Here is a 24,442-nt window from a genome sequence, read left to right on the forward strand (position 1 = left end):
TTCTTTTTGGTCTGTAGAAATCGCTTTAGTTAATCTTTCTGGAATCCAAATCGGCTACTGTTCTCCCTGTGGAAACACATAAACAGACCCCCGACTCCAGACAATTATTGGGTCAGGACCTTTCCATTGTCCTGTTAGAATATCCTTCCAAAGTACCTTGGGCTTATGTACATTTTTTGGACACATATGCCTTTCTGCAGCACTAAGTCCTGATGAATCCAAATTTAAAAAGTTTAGAGAAAAAGGGTTATTTTAAGTTTATCTTTGAGGAATATATACCCCTTCCCAATTCCTTCTTTTTGCTTTAATTTTAATACGCACATTTTAATAGTTTGATGAGCTCTTTCAACTATGCCTTGTCCCTGTGGATTGTATGGGATTCCTGTTACATGAGTAATGCCAAATGTTGAGCAAAATTGTTTAAAAGAGGTAGAAGTATAACCAGGGGCATTATCTGTTTTTAACTGTTTTGGAATGCCCACAGTGGCAAAATTTTGTAAGCAATGAGCTATAACATCTTTAGTTTTTTCTCCGGCATGAAGGGAGCCCATCAAAAATCCAGAAGAAGTATCAACTGTAACATGCAAATATTTTAATTTTCCAAATTCTGGCAAGTGTGTGACGTCCATCTGCCAAATATGGTTAGGTATCAATCCTCTAGGATTGACTCCAAGATTAACTTGTGGTAAAAAGGTCACATAATTTTGACATTGTTTTATTATTTGTCTAGCTTGTTCCTTAGTTATTTTAAAACTCTTTTGTAAAGTATTAGCATTGACATGGAACTTTTTATGAAAATTTGTAGCTTCTTCTAGTGTAGAGAAAATATGTATGTCATGTGTAGTTTTATCTGCTAAATCATTGCCCTAACCTAAAGGCTCCAGGTAATCCTGAATGTGCCCTGATATGTCCTATAAAGAACGGATCTTTTCTGTCCCAGATTAGACTTTGTAGAGTGGAAAGCAAAGAGAAAACAGTAGAGGAAGGGGAAATCCTACCAGCATCTTCAAGGGATACTATAGCATTAACTATATACTGACTATCGGAAAATAAATTAAATACAGAATCTTTAAACATCACAAAAGCTTGTAATACTGCATTAAGCTCTACCTTTTGAGCTGATTGTTTGGGTACTAAAAATGTAAAAGTTTGATCAGGTGTAACTATTGCTGCTGTACCATTATTTGACCCATCAGTGAATATATTTGGAGCATTCATGATAGGTGTTTTTCTTGTCATCTTTGGAAAAATTACAGGATTCAATGACCAAAAAGACAATCAAGGATTAGATGGTAAGTGGTTATCAAATGAAACATTAGATTTGCACATGATTATTTCCCAAGTATTTAACTCATTAACTAACTCATCAATTTGATCCATAGTATATGGAGTAATAATTTCATTGGGAGAAATTCCAAACACTCCCTTTGCTGCTTTTATTCCTTTGAGTATTAATTGTCCTACAGCCTCAGGATACCTAGTAAGAATAGTGTTAGGAGAATAAGATAAATGTATCCATAATAATGGACCTTCTTGCCAAAATACTCCTATAGGAATATTTTTTGTTGGTAGTACAATAAATAATAAAGGCAAACTTATATCAATTCTATCCAAATGCATATTTTCCATATATGTTTCAATAATTTTTAATACCTTTCTTGCTTCAGGTGTTAACATTCGGGGTGAATTTGGATCTGATGGACCTTTTAGGATATCAAATAAAGGTCCCAACTCTCCTGTTGATATACCTAGATAAGGCCTTATCCAATTTATGTCTCCTAATAACTTTTGAAAGTCATTAAGTGATTTGAGTTGATCTACTCGTATTTGAATTTTTGGTGGACGGACCATGGTTGAGGATAATAGAACTCCTAAATAATTAATTGGAAAATTTAATTGTACTTTATCTATTGCTATCTCTAGATTATAATTTTTTAACAAGTTTGTAAGTGTGGCATAACATTCTAGCAATGTGTTTTTATCTTTGTGTGCTAATAATATATCATCCATATAGTGAAATATTTGTAGTTCAGGATTTTGATTTCTAAGTGGCTGGATTACTTTGTTAATATAAATTTGACACATAGTTGGGCTGTTAACCATCCCTTGAGGGAGTATTTTCCAGTCATATCTCTGATCAGGACCTTCATGATTCAGTGCAGGGATAGTAAATGCAAAATGTGGACTATCCTCAGGATGAATTGGAATTGAAAAAAAAAATCTTTAATATCTATAACTAAAACATAGCAGGTTTTTGGCAAAGCAGACAATTGAGGAATCCCCGATTGAGCAGGTCCCATAATAAACATTTCATTATTAATGGCTCTTAAATCTTGCAGTAATCTCCATTTACCAGATTTCTTTTTGATGACAAAAATGGGAGTATTATGGGGAGATACAGAAGGTTGTATATGTCCTTCTGCTAATTGTTGTTTGACCAGGTCATGGGCTGCTTGTATCTTTTCTTTAGTCAGGGGCCACTGAGGAACCCATACTGGTCTTTCTGATTTCCAAGTAATTTTTATTGTCTCAGTGGCCCTTTCTGAAAATCCAACCCAATGTGTCTCTGTTCCTTCATCTATTTGTATTGGTGCTGCTATACCTTGTTCTTGTTTTTCTAATCTTTTTTCTTTCCTAAAACCTTGTCTAGCTATAATAGTGGGTGCATTTTGATTGATGTTATTTGTTAATGTCAAACCTAATTGATCTAGGACATCTCGTCCCCATAAATTTACGGGAAGATGATCCAATACATATGGCTGTATAGTTCCTTCACATCCTTCAGGATCCTTCCAATCTAATACCATTGCACTTCTATGGAGATTAGTCGCCACTCCTAGGCCTCGAAGCGTTTGAGTGGCTTCTTGTAATGGCCAATGTTTTGGCCATTCTTGACGAGAGATGATGCTAAGGTCTGCACCTGTATCCAGTAGCCCATTAAATTCATGTCCTTGAATATTTAGTTTTAGCATGGGGCGAGAATCTAAATTTAAAGAAAGCATAGCCCAATCTACACCTGTGGAGCCTAATCCCTTGGAACTTCTTCCTAAAGTACGACTGGAAAATTTATCATGTAGGCTGGGTATTATTAGTAACTGTGCTATTCTATCTCCTGGTGAAATTACTGATATACCCTTTGGAGAACTGGCTATAATTTTTATTTCACCTTTATAATCGGGATCAATTACCCCAGGACTTATCATAAGTCCTTTTAGAGTAGAAGAGCTGTGTCCCAATAATAAGCCTACTGTTCCTTTGGGAAGAGGTCCTTTTACCTCTGTGGGAATGATTTGAACTCCCATCTCTGGAGTTAGTACTGCTTTTGCAGAGGCACAGATCTCTAACCCTGCGCTCCCTCTGGTTTGTCTGATGAGGGATCTGATGGACAATGTGTCCTGGGCACTACCCTGATGGGGTTGCTGGGTTCCTCCAGTGCTCTGTATATTTGTGGTTTTGGGCCCCAGAGCATTGGGCCCCCCTGTCCATTTTTTGGCAATGGAGCCCGATATCTTTCTCCACGATATCGTGGATAAACACCTGGTCCTTGTTCGTTTTTTGATAATGGAGTACCCTCTATGGTGGTTTGAGAACGGCATTCATTAGCCCAATGTCTCCCTCTATGGCATCGTGGGCAAATACCCGGTATTCTATTCCTTTGATACCTAGTTTTGTTAAACCCTCCTATGGGGCAATTCCTTTTAAAATGTCCTGTTTGTTCACAATTGTAGCATGTTCTTGGCCTTTCATCTAAAGCCTGTTTTACTGCAGCTGCCACGACTTGCCCTTGTTCATTAATGTCTCTGGCATCTAAAGCCTGTTTTACTACAGCTGCCACGACTTGCTCTTGTTCATTAATGTCTCTACATAATTTAATATATGTGTTTAAATCTTCATGTTTCCATGGTCTAATGACTTCTCTGCACCAACGATTCGCTTGCTCATAAGCCAGTTGTTTTATTAATGGCATTGCTTGTTCCGTATTCCCAAAAACTCTGGTAGCTGTTTGAATAAGCCTATCTACAAATTCAGCGTAAGATTCATTAGCTCCTTGTATTAGCTTAGATAATTGACCTTGTAAACCTCCATGTCCTTGTAAAGTCTTCCATGCCCTAACCGCCTCTGCAGCAATTTGTGCGTATACGCCAGGATTATATGCAATTTGTTGCTGCTGATCCTCATAAGGTCCCTTTCCTAACAACATATCTAGATTTCTCTGAGGATAACCTGCTGCTGCATTTCGCCTAGCTGTCTCCTTGCAAAATTCCTCATTGGCAACCTTCCATTACACGTATTGTCCTCTATTTAGCACAGCTTTACACATAGTAGCCCAATCTGCTGGTGCATGTTCAAGTTGTTAATGGATTCGACTAAGCTTATAGTGAAGGGTGCTTGAGGACCATAAGTTGTTACAGCCTCTTTTAGCTGCTTCACTGTTTTGAAATTTAAAGCATGGTGAATTCGCTGCCCTCCTGCCTCAAATACAGGGCATGTTAATATTTGAGATCCTGTCTCAGGATCCCAACTATTAACTGCAGGGGTTGGGGGCCTCCCAGCATATGGAGGTGGCCTTGTTAGTTGGACACTTACGTCCTCTGGTGATAGAAATGTGTTAGTAGCAGTCTCCTGTTGTAACTTTTCCCCTGATGGCTTTTTCTGCTCTAAACTTTCTTCTTCTGTCTGACTAGTTCAAGAGACCTTCTCTTTTACTTGAATCTTTTCCTCTGTCTAACTTGAGAGACCTTCTCATTTATTTGAATCTTTTCCTCTGTGTGACTAACTTGAGAGACCTTCTCTTTTACTTGAATCAGTATGTCTTCTCCTTCCTCTACCGTTGTCTGAACTGAAGGCTTTGGACTAAGGAAACAAGATATGAACGTTCACAATGGCAATGTGCCAACTGGTAGAGTCCCTGGGCTTTTCTTTTCTATTCTTTTTAAATCTTGACCATGATGGTTCCATTGTGATATATTTAACAACTCCTCCTTAAAAAGCCATGGGCTACATTTTTGTATTGTATCAACGTATGCCCTGACTGCTCTTGATTTTACTGGGATGCCTCCTTCCTCTAACAATTTACTTAACACTCTTTCGGTTTGTTTTTTACTAATTTCTGATCCCACATTTCTACTATAATACAACCTAACAAGATAACACCAAACAAAACCGAGACAGAATGAAATAAAAATGGAACAACAAAAAATCATTATAGCCTTTCTATCCTCCTGAAATGTCCATCCATCCCTTCTCCCTATCTGTTCCTCAGACGCATATAGTTTTTCCTCAGATGTGAGCGGTTTTTCTTCCATCTCACTCATCTCCAGGGACAGGCAACTTAAAACAAAAGTGAAGCAAAAGAAAAGAGGAATCTTAAAATGGCTACCCATCTGCTCGCCCTGCCCTAAGGGGCGAGCAGTTTACCTTATCACTTACCTTCAGTCATTCCCCGTGCGGCCCACCAAGTGCCGCAGTCTGGCTGGGCACAATTCAGGAGCCACTTGTCAAATGAAACGAACTTTAGTTTTAGAACCACACACATCAAACAAAACAGCTCCTCAGGAAAAACCTTCAGAGCCCAACTGCCACCACCGGCTTCCCACAAGCCTCTCAACCTCCCCCACTCCTCCTGCTCTTGAGGCCGATTGGCTGGGTCGTATGGGCGGAGCCAAAAAAAGTCCCCCAATGAGTAGCTCCGTAGTCTGAAAGGGCGGGGAAACAGCCCAATGAGCATCACCACAGAGGAGCCAATCAGCGATAAGTTGCTGGGGCCGCTGTGAGCCAATCATCAGCTGGCAATCTGAAAGTTTGCTGGGGCCCCTTCGGCTGTGGCTCTCAACACTTATATCAGAGAAAACATTCAGCATTTTTTTGCGGGGGGGGGATTGGCTAACTTCAGTTAGCATTATCTTTTCCAGCTCTAACCATTTACCTTCCAAAGTCATGATTTTATTCTCTTTTATTGCTGAGTAATATTCCATTGTGTATATATGCCACCTTTTTTTATCCATCTATTGAAGGGCATCTAGGTTGGTTCCACAGTTTAGCTATTGTGAGTTGTGCTGCTATAAACATTGATGTGGCTGTGTCCCTGTAGTATGCTGTTTTTTAGTCCTTTGGGTATAGACCAAGGAGAGGGATAGCTGGGTCAAATGGTGGCTCCATTCCCAGTTTTTGAAGGAATTTCCATACTGCTTTCCATATTGGCTGCATCAATTTGCAGTCTCACCAGCAGTGTATGAGTGTACCTTTTTCCCCACATCCTTGCCAACCCTTACTGTTGTTTGTCTTCATAATAGTTGCCATTCTGACTGGAGTGAGATGATATGTTAGAGTAGTTTTGATTTGCATTTCTCTAATTGGTAGAGATGATGAGCTTTTTTTCATTTTTGTTGATTGATTGTATATCCTCTTCTGAGAAGAGTCTGTTCATGTCCTTGGCCCATTTATTGATTGGGTTATTTGGGTTTTTTTGGTGTTTAACTTTTTGAGTTCTTTATATACCCTAGAGATTAGTGCTCTATCTGATGTGTGGGGGGTAAAAATTTGCTCCCAGGATGTAGGCTCTCTATTTACCTCACTGATTGTTTATTTTGCTGAGAAGAAACTTTTTAGTTTGAGTCCATCCCATTTATTGATTCTTGGTTTTAATTCTTGCACTATAGGAGTCTATTAAGGAAATACTTGGTGTTTTCAAACAGGAAAACACCAAATATTGAATTGTGTCTCTTGGTTGTATTATTCAATCATGACCTTCCAAAGTAAAAATAACGCAAGGATTACTCTTCTTCCTCTTTGGTGAAAATGAGATGATCACAATTGCTTTAATAATGTTAATAGAGGATATAAAGTAGCAGAGTGGCTTCTTGGTATTACAGTGGGAAAGCCAAGTGTAAGTGCCAGTTCTACCAGTTACGTGCTCCTTGACCATGGAAGAGTCAACTGTGCCTTGAGACTAGTGTGAAGATCAATTAAGTTAAAATACATCAAAGTGCCTTCTAATCATAAAATATTACTACTGAATTTTAATGTGTTGACAATAATAGTAATATAGTTGCCATTTATCAAACATTTGTTAAAGTCTTGAGTGTGGCAAGTGTTTTACATGTATTATCTTACTTAATTCTTATAACAACAGGAAAAGAAAAAGGGTTATTCTAGTTTTACTGGAAAGAACCATGAGGTAGGTAAGTATGTTACCTAAGAGCAGAAGGTCAGTTTCAGCCCAGGTCTGCCTGGCTTCAGCTATCATGTTATTATTTTGTTTCACTCAAAAATGTTAACCCAAGGAATTATTAATACCTGAGATATTATTTGATAAAATTAAGACATATAGAATCTGTATAATTCAAACTAAGATAAAACTTCAGTCTTGGGATGATGGTCCTGGATTCAGTTGACAATTTTTAAGTAAACATGGGTGAAAAATCTCGAGAATTTATAAGAGATAGTAGATTGGATATTCATTATGAGTGCAGCATTGAAGTTTAAGGAATAATACAGAATGGAGATCAAGAATTTGTATTACAAATGATTCAGAAGGAAGAGAATTTATTTATTCTTTATGCCTTTAGTCAGTCAAGGTGATGAATTTGAGGAAGGAAATTTTTTAGTTATGAACAATGGGATAAATTTTTGTGTGTTTTTTAATAGTTTACTCTAGAATTTTATTAATATATTAATGAAGTACTATTTTGTAAATTTTTTGAGAAATAATGATTCTGTTCAAATACCAGATGAATTCTAAATATTTACAATTGTTACAAATTTTGTTTAAAAATGGATTAAAAGAATTGGCAAATTAGAGACTATTAGACGATTAAGACCAGACCATCAAATATGCTTATATAATTCTGAGAGAGGCAGGGAGGAAAACTTACTTTATGTATATGTATGCTTCTTATTTTATATCCTTCCATTCCATCTGACAATTTCCATGCATATAGCTTTTGCCACTAAGTTGCTTAGGCCCTCTCTGAATTGCTGAGGCTGACCTCGACTTTTTAATCCTCTTTCCTCAGCCTCCCAAGTCACTGGAATTATAGGCATGAGCCATCACATCTGGCATTGGAAATAATTTTCAGGAAAATGTTTATTAATTCAGAGCATGCAACACATTGAAATATCTGTTTAGTAGGTTTAAAATATGGAAAACATTCTCTTTTTAATCTTCTAAATAAAAATAATTGAATATTCTTAAGAGAGTGAGAAAAAAGCAGAGAGGGAAGGAGAGGGTTAACTGTAGTTTTGGAGAAACAAGCAGATTCTGGAGTGAGTTAAGAATTTCAGCAAACCTAGCAATGATGTTAGGCCGGTGATACCACAGGCTGTGGTTTGAGAAACACTTGTCATTAAACCAAGACAGAATTGGGGCCAAGGGAGAAGAATGTGAGAGATTGCTAGAATGAATCCAGGCTGACTTTTCTCATTTACATATAAGAAACACAGTCAGGAGCTGTAGTGCAGGGGAAGTTGCTATGAGAACTTTTTAAGGTTTCTGGAACATGTGCCGTTTTCCAATGTTCATTTTCTTTTTTTTAGCAATAAGTCTTAAACAAAGGCCTGCCTGCTTATTCTTAGAATTCCTGAAAAAGGAAATAGCTAGAAAGAATTGTCCTATTCTATAGTTAACACAGACGAGGAAAAAAGCCAAGTGGATGACAACTTTGAAAAAGAACTTGGACAGAAAATCCAAGGATATGGGAGTAATGTGAGTGCAGCATGTGACCACAGGGGCTTAACAGATGAGAGGTCCCTTTGGGCTTTCCTTTCTCTCACTCTATTTTCCATCCAGTATGGACTGTTTAAGTGGTGGCTTTCTGAAGTGATGGTGGCCCCTAGAATAGACCTGTGATATTCACACACTGAACAGTTGTGATCCAACTATTCCAAAGGTGCTGTTGGTTTTTATTAACTTCAGAATTTCCAACATTTCTTAGGCAGTGACTCCTATGAATCTCTCAGTATGGATCTGAATGTTTCCTTCCCAAATATCAGTGATCCAGTGTGTTTCTCAATTTTGCTGTTTGCAGGAGGGAAAGGGAGGGAGAAGGGGAATAGCATGGATGGTGAAAGGAGACCCTCATCATTATACAAAATACATGTATGAAGATGTGAATTTGGTGTCAACATACCTAATATATAATCAGAGATATGATAAATTATTGTATAATGGTGTATTAAGAATTGTAATGCAAAATAAATAAATTTTTTAAAAAAGAAAATTTTGCTATTTGCCTTTGGCACTGTTCTTCCCAGATTTTTTTAAATTAATAAAAATGAACATTTATTCTGTTATTATTAAATTATATATAGTAGCACTTTGCATATTGGAAATTACTGTACAACTTTATTTTTTATCTTTTTATTTGTTCTTTCTAGATATGCATGACAGTAGAGTGTACTTTGACATATAATATATATACATAGAATAAGTATAACTCATCCCAATTAGGATCCTGTTATTGTGGTTTGATATGATGTGGAGTTACATTGTCCATGTATTCATATATAAGGATAGGAAAGATATGTCCAGTTCTTTCTACTATCTTTTCTGGTCCTATCTTTCCTCTCTTCCTTTAATTCCCCTTTGTCTAGTCCAATGAACTTTTAATATTCCCCTAACCTTGTTGTGGGTTAGCATCCACATATCAGAGACAACATTCTGCCTTTGGTTTTTTGGGACTAGCTTATTTTAGTTAGCATGATAGTCTCCAGTTCCATCCATTTATTGGCAAGTGCCATTATTTCATTCTTTTTTATTGCTTTGTAATATTCCATTGTGTATATGTTATATTTTCTCTGTTCACTCACCTAGTTGATGGGCACCTCGGTTGGTTCCATAGGTTGACTATTGTGAATTGGGCTGCTATAAATGTTGAAGTGGCTGCATCACTGTAGTATGCTGATTTTAATTCTTTAATTATAAACCTAGGAGTGGGATAACTGGGTCAAGTGATGGTTCTGTTCCAAGTTTTCTAAGAAATGTTCATACTGCTTTCCATAGTGGTTGCACCAGCAATGTATAAGTGAATCTTTCCCCTACATCCTTGCCAACATTTATTATTACTTATATTCTTGATAATTGCCATTCTGATTTGGGTGAGATAGAATTTCTGTGTAAAAATGCCAAAGTGTAACAATGAGCCCCATCATTATATATCATTATAACGCACTAATAAAAATAGGCAAAAGGAGGAATAAAAAGAAAGTCAGGCATGGTGGCACACACCTGTAATCCCAGCAGCTTGGGAGGCAGAGGCAGGAGGATCGTGAGTTCAAAGCGAGCCTCAGCAACTTAGCGAGGTGCTAATCAACTCATTGAGACCCTGTCTCTAAATAAAATACAAAAAAATTGAGCTGGGGATGTGGTTCAGTGGTCTAGTGGCCCTGAGTTCAATCCCTGGTACCAAGAAAAGGAAGGAAGGAAGGGAGGGAGGGAGGGAGGGAAAAAGGGCGGGCCAATGTGTCTTCTCATAGAGCATGTTAAAATAGCAAAATTTAATGTAGTTTAAAAGTGATCTTATCTTTCCTATTAATTATATTTATTTTGTGGCTGTTTTCATCAGTTACTTTTTTATAAAATTTTGTTGTTGACAGTGGACCTTTATTTTTATTTTTTTATGTGGTGCTGAGTATCGAACCCAGCGCCTCACACATGCTAGGCAAGTGCTCTACCACTGATCCACAACTTCAGCCCTTCTGCAGTTACTTTTTGTAGTCACAGGGCTTATTAAGGAGTCTTTACTGTTTTTCTAATTTTTATTTTTTAATTAGTTACACATGACAGTATAATGACCTTGACATATCATACATTTGAATCAGATGGGATATAATATCTCATTTTTCTGAGTATACAGGTTGCAGAGTCACATTGGTCATGCATTTACATATATACACACAGTAATAATAATGTCTGTTTCATTCTACTATCCTTCCTATCTCCCCAGCCCTCCCCTCCCCTCCTATCACTTCTCTCTACCTAATCTAGGGTAACGTTATTCTTTTTTTTTTTCCCCTCACATCTTTATACATGCATTTTGTATAACATTGAGGGTCTCCTTCCACCATCCATGCAATTCCCTTTTTCCCTCCCTTTCCCTCCCACCCCTCTTCCCTATGTAGAGGTAATTTTCACTCTTAACTGTATAACTCAGTGTGGCAGATTTGAAACTGCATATTAATTTATTTCTGTACAAGAAGACATCCCCAAAAATTTTACTAAGGGTCAAAACTCTTTAAAATTAGCCCTTAATTTCTATTATAATTACTGTACAAACTATTGTGTTTCTATTAATGGAAAAATAAACTCTTAACCAGGTAGATAGTAATAATATTATGAATATCATAAATACATGAAGTTATATGCATATCATAAAACTGTTAAATGTGAAAAAAGTTCCCATAGCCACCTCAAAATAAATGATGGCCACAGAGCTCTGTGATTCATTGTCATGAAAAGATATTTTTAAAAATTTATGTAAATACTAAAATTCCCCACTCCCCCAAGAATTAAAGGACACTGAGACGAGGTGACTTGTAACTAATGCTAAACATGAAAGATATGATAGAAAAGCTTGCTTTATGGCTGGTTTCAGAGATGCTTGCTTATCTGTGGAAGCTATAAAGATAGGATTCCTATATGTGAAAACATAAACTCTTATATAGGAAGAAATATCTTCTTTCAATAGTTGGAGGAGTCAAGGAATTTTTTTTTTTTTTTTTTTTTTTTTTTTTTGAGTACTGGGGATCTGGGGATTGAACTCAGGGACACTTGCCCACTGAGCCACAACCCCAGCCCTATTTTCTATTTTATTTAGAGACAGGGTCTCAATGAGTTGCTTAGTGCCTCGCTTTTGCTGAGGTTAACTTTGAACTCGGGATCCTTCTGCCTCAGCTTACCAAGCCGCTGGGATTACAGGTATGTGCTACCATGCCCGGCTGAAGCCAAGGTTTTTTGTTTTTTTTTCTTTTTTTTTTTAATTGGTTGTTTACAACATTACAAAGCTCTTGACATCATATTTCATACATTAGATTGAAGTGGGTTATGAACTCCCAATTTTACCCCAAATGCAGATTGCAGAATCACATCGGTTACACATCCACAATTTTACATAATGCCCTATTAGTAACTGTTGTATTCTGCTACCTTTCCTATCCTCTACTATCCCCCCTCCCCTTCCCTCACATCTTCTCTCTCTACCCCATCTACTGTAATTCATTTCTCTCCTTGTTTATTTTCCCATTCCCCTCACAACCTCTTATATGTAATTTTGTATAGCAATGAGGGTCTCCTGAAGCCAAGGTTTTTTAAAAGGATGCTTTTAGAGGATTTGGGTTTCTTCAGTAGAAACTATTGGGGGGAAAAATCCTCTTCTGTTCAGAATAGGGGAGGAATCATTTCTCAAAATAGTGTTAACACCTAATAATTGAATATTTAAAAATTTTATATACTTACAAATTGAATCTTACCTGAGTAATAGAATTCTTAAGTGAATACTAATAAATGAAAGATGTTATTCATGAAAAATTACCATTCATAGTATGCATACAACACTATTATAAACATTAAAACTCCAAGTTACACCTTTATTATAAACTCTTTGCTCAATACAAATTGTACTTTATCATAATTAGTCAGATTTTATTGTAGTGACACATATATAAACTTTCCCAAGAACAATACTGGATTTATTTCAAATATTTAGAAAAATATTTATTAAACCTGTTATACCACAGTTTTGAGGAAGCTTTAAAAATACTTAATTGGTACTTATTCAAACATCTAACTATTCATTTGTATTTATTTTAGTTTATGATTGAAATAAAGAATTCTGCAATATCTTGTATACCAGCTGATTGGGTTAAGGTTGGAAGGTAGGTTTAAAAGCAATTTTTTTTTATACCTTTAGTTATAATGACGTCTGTATACCTCTTTGCTACCAGACTGTTAATAGCGACAATCTTGAGAATAAAAGCAAGTTTCTCCCTTGGATATTCCTATGAAATTTTTAACCAAAGAGATAATTGTAGCAATTTTTATCATTGATTTAAAAATATTTTTCAAAGGTATATCTTTGTTTTCTTTCTTTTTTTGTAAGTTTCCATTTTATACTTGTAGGTTATTGTACACAAGGAAAAAAGGTTGCAGAACCTTCAATTGTAAGATTAATTTGGTTGCTTGAACTTCTTGATGAATCTGTGCCTGACATTTCTTTTTAGAAGCTGAAATTTCATTTTCTACCTCACTGAACTTCACATTTCTTTATTCTTAATGCTTTCCTTGGCACATAGTTATAATAGTTCTTTACATCTTCTTTTTGTAGCTTATATTTATATCATGAATCGATGATATAAAAGAATCAAAAACAAAATTAGAGAACCACATTGAGATTCTGTATTTTCTCCTTGGTTAGCATTAATCTTCCAGAGGGGACTCACTTAAAATAATATTAAAGCAGTGTATACTCCTGTGAATAGTATCCGTTTTGGATTATTTGTTAGTGCTGTTATTAATAAGTTTGAATGAATCTGAGATGAAAATTTTTTTATTTACCTAAAACGGTTTTAGAGAAACAAGTAGCGGGTAAACATATAAAGGAACTTGGTTAAAGATGAAGGGAAATTTTGACATGATATGTGAATAATTATTAATTATTTTAATTAAAAAAGAAAACTATTTATTATCCATTGCCAGAACAATAGATGCCGAAGGCACATGCCTGGGTTTGTTTAGCTCTGATACCATCTTTTTTTCCTGTGTTATTAGAGCTGCACTATAGATATGAGTATTGCTGATTTGGGGGAATTTTTGTTTCTTTGTTGGCCTGTTTTCCTTTATCTACTTTTGCTCTGTATTACAGCTAATGAATGGCAATATGTTTTATGAAGAGACATTACTTGTAATCATGTTAGTCTACCTAGAACACTAACTGAAATGCCTCAGTAAATGAATTTTACCAGAAGAGAAGGCTATGATAAATGTTTGCATAGAAGTCTAGATGATGTAATTTAAAAGCAACAAGGAAAACATAAATCAATGTCAGCATTTGTGAACATTCAGTGGTAAATTGAATGAACAAATAAAATGGTTTGGGGAAAGTTCATTGCCATTTTCTTCTGGTCATCAAGGTCTTGACATAATGACATATTAGAGTATTATTAGTTGGATTTTGAAAGTGAAAGATCCACACCCGATGAGCAATATGACAAATGAAAGATAACTGGAGCAGTGTATTGCAGGAGTGAGGTAGCAAGCAAAGATCAGAGCTCACCCTCATCTTTTCTGCTTGAAGACCTATCATCCTAGTAGTGATGACATCACTTGCAGTAGCAGCCACCTAATACTTGTTGAGTACTCACAACTAGGTACTCTGTTAAGTACTTCTCTTTCACCCTATAGAATAGGTAGATACTATTACAGTCCCCATTCTACAGCTGAGGAAAGTGATGTTTAGAGAAGTCCATTCTGTTTGCCCAAAGTCACAATAGTTGGTCAGTGGCAAGATGGAGACCTTGGCCTAAAGTCTTTTCCTGTTCTTCAGCCTTTGTCACCTTACTTTGCTGTATTTGCTTCTCATTTTTTTTTTTTTTAGGTGAGCATTATCACAGTATAATTTAAAGGAAAAAAAAGCTTTTTTTTTTTGCCTATGAAACAAGAATTCTAAAGTCTGACTTTGCCATACAGTTTGAAATACATTTTAAAAAGCTTCCTGAAAAAGGTCATATTCTTAGGAATCAGTAGTTCAGGACCATAAAATAATTAAAGAATGTTCTCTATTTACAGCTATTTACTTTCAAGGTTCATCAGTGAATAATAAATAACTCCTTTAATTTTCTGAAGTGATGGCATTGCTGATTCTTATAACCTTGATTTCATATTTATGTTTTTCCCCCTCTTCTAGCACAAAGGCTGTGAGCCGCTTTCACTCTCCTTTTGTTGTAGAAAATTACAGACATCTGAATCAGCTCCGGGAGCAGCTAGTCCTTGACTGCAACACTGAATGGCTTGATTTTCTAGAGTGAGTTTGCAATGATAAATATAATGTGACTTTTTGCTATGAGAAATAGACCGGAAAATCTTTCCATCAAAAAGAAAAGTAGAGATTACTGCTTGTGACCTGCTATAAAATAGTTGAGTATTTGTGTTCTTGAGTTTTATTTTTAATCCATTGAAACATAAGCTTGTTTTAGTCTTTGGTGAGACCAAACACACATTATTGTTTCTGCACTAACATTTTGTTGTTAATAATGTTTAGTAGAGTCACTTTGAAATTCTACCTTGGAATTTACCTTTCTTATTAAAGACTTCGTGTCTCTTTCAGAGATGGACAGGTTTGGGCTAGTTGCTTTGTTTTTATTATCTCCATTTAATTTTTTTTTAATGAATTTATTATGTTTGTTTGTGTGTGTGTGTGTTTGTTTATTTATTTATTTAATGTTGGGCTGAAGATCGAACCCAGTGCCTCACACATGCTAGGCAAGTACTCTAGCCCTTAGCCACATTCCCAGCCCTCCATTTAATTTTTTAAAAAAATTTAACAGCCTGTGTTTTTTTTTCCTGCTTGTGGTTTTGAAGATGTTTAAGTCTACCAGAAAGTTGAAATGACCACCTTTATACCCTTTGTCTGAATTTATCAAGTTTCAACTTTTTTTTTTAAGGGGAGAGAGAGAGAGAGAGAGAGAATTTTTTAATATTTATTTTTTTAGTTTTCAGTGGGCACAACAATTTTATTTATTTTTATGTGGTGCTGAGGATCGAATCCAGTGCCCCGTGCATGCCAGGTGAGAGCGTAACCGATTGACCACATCCCCAGCCCCAAGTTTCAACTTTTTGCTGCATTTGTTTTGTATCTCTCATATGTATTTAATGTATATATATTATATGTATATAAAACACATATATATACACACATTTTTTCTGAACATTGAAAGTAAGTTTTAGACATCATAATACTTTATCCTTAAATAATTAAGCATAAGTCTTCTCAGCATAAGAACATTCTGCTATATAATCTTAAAACCATTACCATACCTAAGAAAAATTAATATTAAGAATATGTTTGAATGTCTTGAATTTCCTGAACACCTCCCATCTCTTATTTTTCTTTTTTTTTTTTTTTTTTGTTTAGTGGTACTAGATATGAACCCAGGCATGCTTTGTCACTGAGCAACATTCCCAATCCCTTTTATTTTGAGACAGTCTTGCTAAGTTGCTGAGGCTGCCCTTGAACTTGCAATCCTCCTGCCTCAGCTTCCTGAGTTACTGTAATTACAAGCATGTGCCACGATGTCCAGCCCCTCTCCAATTTTTAAATGAAAGATCTAGTTAACTTTCACACAATGCATTTGGTTATTATGTTTCTTTAGTCTATTTGAATCTGTAATAGTTTGCCACCTTTTTTGTTTTCATAACATCACAAAAGAATATGATACTTATGGTATATTATTAAATAAAGAAAATGATATAAAATAATATTGAAATATGACACAACTTATGTGTATATTCATATAATGCACAGCATATAAACATATTTTTAAAGATAGAATGCATATATATGCTAGTGTATTAATTATTAGTTTGCTTATTGACCATATGTATATCTTAAAAGATATATGTGGACACACAAACACACATACAGTGGCCTTTAATTTGCAATGGGATCACATTCTGATAAGCCCATCCTAAGATGAAAATATCATTAAGTCAGAATACAATTAATTAAAAAATACAATTAATTCATCTCATAGCTTAGCATATCATACCTGCAACATGTTCAGAACACTTACATTAGCCTATAGTTAGGCATCTTGACAGAGTATCACACCACATATTACTATCCTGAGAAAAAAATCAAAGTTCATTCAAAATATAGATTCTACTGAGTGGTTATCATTTCTACACCATTGCAAAGTTGAAAATTTATAATTTGTACCATTGTAAGTTGGGGATCTTCTGCTGGTAGACTCACGATGTTAACTGATTAGTTCTAGATAGTGAGATCAGTAGTGATACTAAATCCTCTATTTTGCCAATACATGATTTATTACTTTAGAACTTTATATAATGTGCATATATTACTTTAAAAATAAAGATGTGCATTAAAGTTTTTATTAAAAAATGTTGCATGAATTTAGCTAGAGCATTTGCAGCTAGAGCCCCATTTAAAAAAAAACATTGATTGTTATGCACACTGTTTATTGAGCTGCCAGATGGTGTGAATATGATATCATAAAAAAAAGATTAACCTCAATGAACCTGACATCAGAGGATTGAATACCAGCAGTAAGTGTATTATCCCTGACTGAGGTACTAACTGTTGTGCATTAGTCATATTACTTTTGATAAAAATGCTGCAAAACAATCAAGGCTATAAACACTGCTGCCACTAAAATTCTTTCTCAAAACAGGTAACTCTTTTATATTCTGGAAGATGAAATCTGGATTTTGAGTAATCTTCTCAATTGCAAATTTGTTAAATTTTCTCAGATAATAGTTCCGATATTTTAGAAATGAATTTGAAAGTAAAATGTAAAGTATTTTTTATTCATATTAGCCCCCAATATTTCTGAGCAACATTTGATAATAAACTTCTCTAGTCATCATAATAGCTTTAAGTATCTTCACCTAATTCCCATAGACCCAGCAACCTCTTTTGGCCAGAAATTAATTCACTGTGCTTTGACTTCAGCCTTAAATTTATTGTGATAAGGTTGCATAAACTTGATCTTTAGGATTGTTATCTGAGTTACCCATCTTTCAGCTTGTTGTTTTTCTAAGTATGGATTATCTTTGAAATTTGGTAAGGTGTTGAAAAATAGAAAAAAGCCAATAAATCAAACAAGACTTCTTTAATAAGAGTAATGATGATGTTTAAAGTTTATGATAATTTTCATTTATTCATATGCCTTATTTTATTCATCATTGACATGAGAAAGAACATTATTGTCCATATCAAAATAATTATCTTATCCTTTATTTCTTTTTGTGTTTTATTAACTGAAATTGTACCCACTGAAAGCTATGTTTATTCTTTACATCCTGGAAATTAGAATATTATGAGAGACAGTTACCTTCAACCCTGAGGGTGCTGGGTAGTAACAAATCAGGGTGGCTTGTACAAGATCTGAGTAGAGAGTGAGAGTAAAAAAAAAACTTAGTGCCAAAATTCTTTGACACCCATGTCCAGAAAGGCAAAGGTAGAAACATCAAATATGACTGCTCTCTAGTAAGAGAGGGTCCCAGGATGAGAAAACCAGGGCTATTTGTTATTAGGACAGGGATAGCATAGTCCAAGGGGTAAATGAGAGGTCAGCTTTCCAACCAGAGCCAGCTCAGGAATAACAAGGCACTGTTACTGGTCAGCCACCTTCCAGAGTTAGGGCCTTACAGCATATGGCATCTTCACAACTAGGAGGCTTGCTTATGTATGTATGTATGTATGTATGTATGTATGTATGTATTTATTTATTTTCCCCTCTTTCTATCCAGTACTGGAGATGAACCCAGGGACATTCTAACTGAGCTACAACCACAGATCTTTCTCATTTTAGAGAGAGAGTCTGGCTAAATTGCTGAGGCTGGCCTCAAACTTGTAGTCATCCTGCCTCAGCCTCTGAGTTGCTGGGATTATAGGTGTGCACCACTGTGGTGGGCTACTAGGAAGCATTTTTAAGGTGGCATCTGAGGACTTCCTGACTGATACTAGGGATGCATTCCCACTGTGTTTGGGATTTACAGGCTCTTAATTCATAAATTATATGAATTACTGTTAATGTAATTCATATAATTTATTTTGATGAACTTTAATTCAGTGAGAAGTAGGTAATTAATTATGCTTTGTCTATTCAAAGAAGTGTACTGTGAATATATTTTTTCATTTCACACTTAGTCAACACAAAAATAAAGCTAAATACTTAAAATGTTCCCAGTTTTCAGAAAATATCATTTTCATAGAATATCATGATAATTCTAGAAAAATCCCAGAAACAATTTTTTTAAAAAATCAAAGACAGTGATCATTTATAGGAATAATTGATCATTGTAATAACAATGGGATATCCTTTTAAGCTATGAAGCATTCTGAAAATGTTTGGAGTTAAGTAACAAATAGACTAAATCTCAACATTTCTGAAAAACTCTTTTTAAGAGAGGTTTTCCAATGTAACTCCTCCCTCCCTTTCATAGCACCATATAACAAAGAGCTCAATTTGAATCTTGGTGTTGCTATTTAATAATTGTGAGACTGTAGGCTTTATTGCTTTAATCTCTCTGAACTTCATTTATAAAACTTAGGTAATTAAACCTACCTTGATGGTTGTTATAAAGAAATATAGGTGCCTTTCTTAGTCACTGGTTAGTAAATATTGATTTTTCACTTTGACTTTTTATTGGACCTTCTTTGTAGTTAACTTAGTTATCATTATATTCCCTCATTTTCCAATCTTTGAAGAATTTGAGGCTTATCATCACCTAAATTTAAATTTTTTTAATTAAATAAAAGTTGTTAATCCCTCTTGGAAGCAGAATAATTATTGTAAGAATTTAAGCTTAGTTATATATTTTATCTTAAAAAGACAATTCATCCTATGCATTTTAAAAAAATAAGTTTTGGATCCTTTTTGTAGTATAATTATATCTATTTCAAATATCTATAACAGATCATTACAAACAGATGTTCACAATTTATATGGTATGGTACACATTGAAATATAATACTATGATACAAGGTAATTGGGCACTTTAGGAAAAACAACAAAAACACCTGTACACATTTCTACACTTTTCCTGACCAAGTCTTTTAATAAGTCTTTTAAGCTTTTAGATCACCAGGTATTATAGTTTAACTGGCCAAAGATTTGAGACAATGACTATTTTCTTTTAAAATACAAATCTAAAATTAAATTTTTATAAACATTATTCATAGGATAACTGAAAAAAATTACTTTTTCCCCTTGCTTGTCTTTAACAACTACTTATTACCATATCTATTCTATGATAAGAGTGTGGAGTAGACACTAGGGGTACAAAATAGGTGAGTCTGCCTTTGAGAGGCTTCCAGTTCAGTGTGAGAGGTATTGAAATTGTTATTTTAGGTTTGGATGTTCCTGTATAGGAGGAGCCCAAAGGGAAGCTCACCTGTCTGAGTAGCTTATGATATGTTGGAGCTTAATGCAAATTATTTCTTATATATAAGTTGTTCATTATATATAAGTTGAAATATCATAGTCAGATGAAATGTATAGTATAGTATAAATAGTAGGTACCTGTATATACAAGGTATATTAAAAATAAAGGTAGTTCAACCGAGTTCCCATCTGTCTTACTTGTTAGGTGTACTGCTTATTTGGGGGGTTCTTACATTAGCATAGCTCTTACAGATCTAAGACATTAACTTGATCATTTTGTTGTTGTTTCTATAGGAATTTCAGTAAACATTATCACTCTTTGTGTAAAGCAGTGCATCACCTAGCAACCATTGACTGTATTTTCTCCCTGGCTAAGGTCGCAAAGCAAGGAGATTACTGCCGGTAATATCTTTTATCTCTTCTCTTTATCATTGCTTCAGATGAAATTGCATTATTCAATTAATTCTAGTGTCTTTATTATAAAATATTGCAGTTACTCAAATGTGTCAGATTTTTGGTAAAGTGAAATGTCATACACATAAAGCTTGATTTGAAAAATAACAAATTCCTTTCTTCTTCCACCTATTAGTACAACGAAAGCAGATGTTTCTAACTCTAGAAATGAATGTTATATTTCTAATTTTTAAGTTTATGTGGTCAATATATTGATAAAGTTTGAGTACCCCTTTCTTATGTTGACATTGATTTGAAGACTTTACATCATTTTAAACTTTATAAAAGCTTGATTAGGGCTAGGACTGTGGCTCAGCAGTAGTGCACTTGCCTAGCATGTGTGAGGCACTGGGTTTGATTTCCAGCACCACATATAAATAAATAAAAATAAAGATCTATCAACAACTAAGAAAAAAATTTAAAAAGAGAAAAGAAAAGCTTGATTAGCTAAAAAAGGATTGAAGGAGAATGGACATTTCTGTGATTTTTCTCTGTTCCTCCTGAGAGCCCAAATTCATCCCATTATTCTTTATTGGCTTTTAAACACTCCAACATGGTTTATTCTCCTTTCCATTGTGGATGTTAGTATGAAATAAACCTAACTTTAAATTTTAGCTCTAACTTTTAGGAAAATTTTTGTCTTCCAAAAGCTTGAGGGACACACACACACACACACACACACACACACACACACACACACAAATATACACACTCTTCAGAAGAGTTAAAAAATATTTAGCTAATTGGCTTATTGTGGGGACTAAAAAGAAAGCCTATATATGACAGTGCCTAGCAGTATCTATTACCTACAGAGTTCTTAGTAGGCAGATTTTGCTATTTATATTCTTTCATGTTTTGGTTTCTTCTTGTCACATTAGAGGGATTTGAAGGTACACAGATTTGCATTGTCAGTCAGTTACCAACAGGCATTTTAGAACTGAAACAGTGCAGTAAATGGGAAGGAAGGGAGTAGAATTATATATATGTCATCTGTTATAGAAGGCTTAGAGTCTACAATCAGTTGACTTTTTGAAAGATTGAGGATTGAATCCAGCTTTACTATTCAACTATGTGTCCAGGCTTTTTTTTTTTTTTTTTTTTTTAATTTTGAGACAGGATCTCACCTTGCTAAGTTGCTGAGGACACTAGCAGTCTGGTGTTACTTAATTCCAATCATGGGTCGAGGTAATGTATTCTTCTGTCTGATGAGCAGCCCTAGCTATTTCAGTCCAGCACATATCTGTCCACTGTTCTCAGCCCACTACCTCAGAAAGCAGCCAACACCCATAGGGGAAGACTGGCTCTTCCATGGGCCTTGGTCCTATCCCAGGTCCTACCTGGTAATTCTTTGCTGTCTTGTTAGTTTTTAGGTGCCTTTGGGTAGCTCTTTCCTATACTTTGTCTAGCTTTTCTCCTTGGCTCAGTAGGAAGATTGTTCCAAGTTACCTAGTTTGTCAGTGAAACATTTTAGGACATTTCATTTTGGCATTTCACATATCAAAAACTGCCCAAATTGGGCACTGCATATATTAAGAAGAATCAATCTAAAAAAATCTAAATAAATTATGCCATAATCTTTCATAGTCTTATCAATCTCTTTTTTGGCAAAAATTAAACTGAATGTAAATAGCCATGAAATAGGAGATTTCTATCTAAAATTCATTTTAAATAATACATAAGTATCTGAAGTTTGTTTTTCTTAAATTTCCAGCTTATTGAAAGACATTAGTGCTTTTGAACTGTTTTATTTTAATTCAAATTGATTATTTGACTTTATAATTGAAATCTTTTCTAAACACTATTAAGATCTTTTTATTCACTATAGTCTAAAACTTTAGGCAAAAGTTTTTATTCTAGGGTCTCTTAATCCAATTTATATAATGAATATTATACTGTTTTAACTAATGTAGATTATCTTGTTTCTCTGGATCAGTTGAAATAGAAAGATGTAATTTTAAAAATATAAAGTAAAATAAATAAATTTGTTCAAGTTCACATGGTTCATTTTTTTTTCCAGGAAATGCCTGGATTTTCTCAGTTCTTTCCCCCTTGTGGCCATAAAATATCATTAATATGCTTTTGCCACTTTTCTAGCTATAAATATTCTGTCCTACTGTAACATCCCAGCTCCATTGATTATCCTTTACTGTATTCTACCAGGAAGTGTTTTATCATTATATAATTTTGATAGCAACAGAATAAGTCAGTGAAGCAGAACAAATCACTCAAAATTTTGTCCTGAAGTGAAAATCTTTTTGGGAATCACATATCAATGTCATGAATGTGATATAGTGATTTCACTTGGCAGAGCACCTAGGATTTTTTTTTAAATTGATATCACAAGTGTTTCGTTTTTTTTTCTCTTGTAGTAAATTCATAATCCATCTAGAGAAAAATCCTATGTTAGAATTATACTCTAAAATCCAAGAACTGTAATTTTAATGTTCCTCTCCATGATGATGTCAAATTATTTACTCAGGAGATACCTAAGTCACTTTCTTTGAAAAATATGAGAGTATTTTCTTGAGATTTTATTAGCCAGATATATGAAAGAAGAAGGATGTTATGTATTTAGGAAAATGGTGTTTCTTGGCATAATAAGTATGTTCTGAAAGTCTTCATATATAAAGTTCTGGGTCAGACAACTTGAGGAGGTTGTTCGTAGGATGCTATGCTGAAAAACACCAATACATGGCCAAGAAACTGATGAAAAGATGTGCAGCATTAATAATCAGTAGTTACAAATTAAAACGATGAAGGTAGCAGCATTCACCCACCACATGGTCAAAAATTTAAAAATTTGAATATATCAGCTCTATTGAGTGTATAAAAAACAAGTCAACTTTTATATCCTGCTGACACAAAAAAAGTAAATTGGTAGAACTTCTCTTGAATATTGAAATAAAAAGTATTCATACCCACTTCAGGAATTTTCCCTGGCTTAGAGAAACACTTGGACACATACACATATAAGGTTATTTATTGCAGCATTATTTATAATAATGAAAACTTGGACACAGTGCACAGTGATAGACAATGACTAACTTATTTATGCAGCAACTTCAAAAGAAAACTGAAACTCTGATAATAAATGATCCTTAATTTTCAGCATACTGTACTATCAGGGTTCATTGGACCTAATTTCAGTTTTTTAAGGGTTTTCCAAAGATCAATGAAAAAAATTATCTTTTTTTCATTTAAAATGGAGAATAAAACTCATTATGTCTTATATTTATCATGTGGGTCCATTGGACCCTTTAATCAATCTGAGATAGACTTTGAGATCTTTAGTGAATTTTGAAATATTTATTATTTCAATATCCTAGGGGCTATTTCACATTGTTTTCAGTTATTCCAACTATGATATAAAAGCCTAAAATAAAAAGAAATCTGAAGAGTGATAATGCAAAATGAGGGAAAAAATATTACCTTTTTGTTTTCTTATCATGTTGCTCAAAGTTTGCATCATCTTTGAAGAAGGTATAAAAGAAAAGCGCAGGTGCTAAGGTTGTAATCTGCTGATAACTTTCATTGGGTAGAGTTGAGAATTCAGAAGTTTTCATCTTTCACCTATAATAAAAGGTAAAACAGTTGACAAAGGACCATTTCACAGTTAGTAGGTTAATCAGAAGATGAAGAGAAAGATGGTGTTCTAAATACTGTTGACAATAAGGCATCTCCTATATAAACAAAATCTGCAATTATAAATGCTCATATTCAAATATAAATATTTTTAGTCAATATTATTATTAAAAGTTGATGTGTCAATAATGTATTTGTAGGGCAAGATAAAATATGCTATCCTCATCCAGTCATTCCATATGAAGCATTTGTCATGTAATATTTAGTGACTAGAAACTGGATAATC

General features: G+C 34.5%; 1 protein-coding gene across 1 annotated transcript in view; it reads left to right on the forward strand.

The window, feature by feature from the left end:
- Nucleotides 1–24,442, forward strand: part of Msh3 (mutS homolog 3) — a 192,179-nt gene that overhangs the window by 110,986 nt on the left and 56,751 nt on the right. Inside the window, exons 16-18 of the mRNA XM_077800452.1 lie at nucleotides 12,806–12,870; nucleotides 14,898–15,014; nucleotides 20,416–20,523. Coding sequence (XP_077656578.1) covers nucleotides 12,806–12,870; nucleotides 14,898–15,014; nucleotides 20,416–20,523 — 290 coding nt within the window. The remainder of the gene's footprint in view (nucleotides 1–12,805; nucleotides 12,871–14,897; nucleotides 15,015–20,415; nucleotides 20,524–24,442) is intronic.

The sequence above is a fragment of the Urocitellus parryii genome, chromosome 1, assembly GCF_045843805.1.
Source record: "Urocitellus parryii isolate mUroPar1 chromosome 1, mUroPar1.hap1, whole genome shotgun sequence".
Lineage (NCBI taxonomy): Eukaryota > Metazoa > Chordata > Mammalia > Rodentia > Sciuridae > Urocitellus > Urocitellus parryii.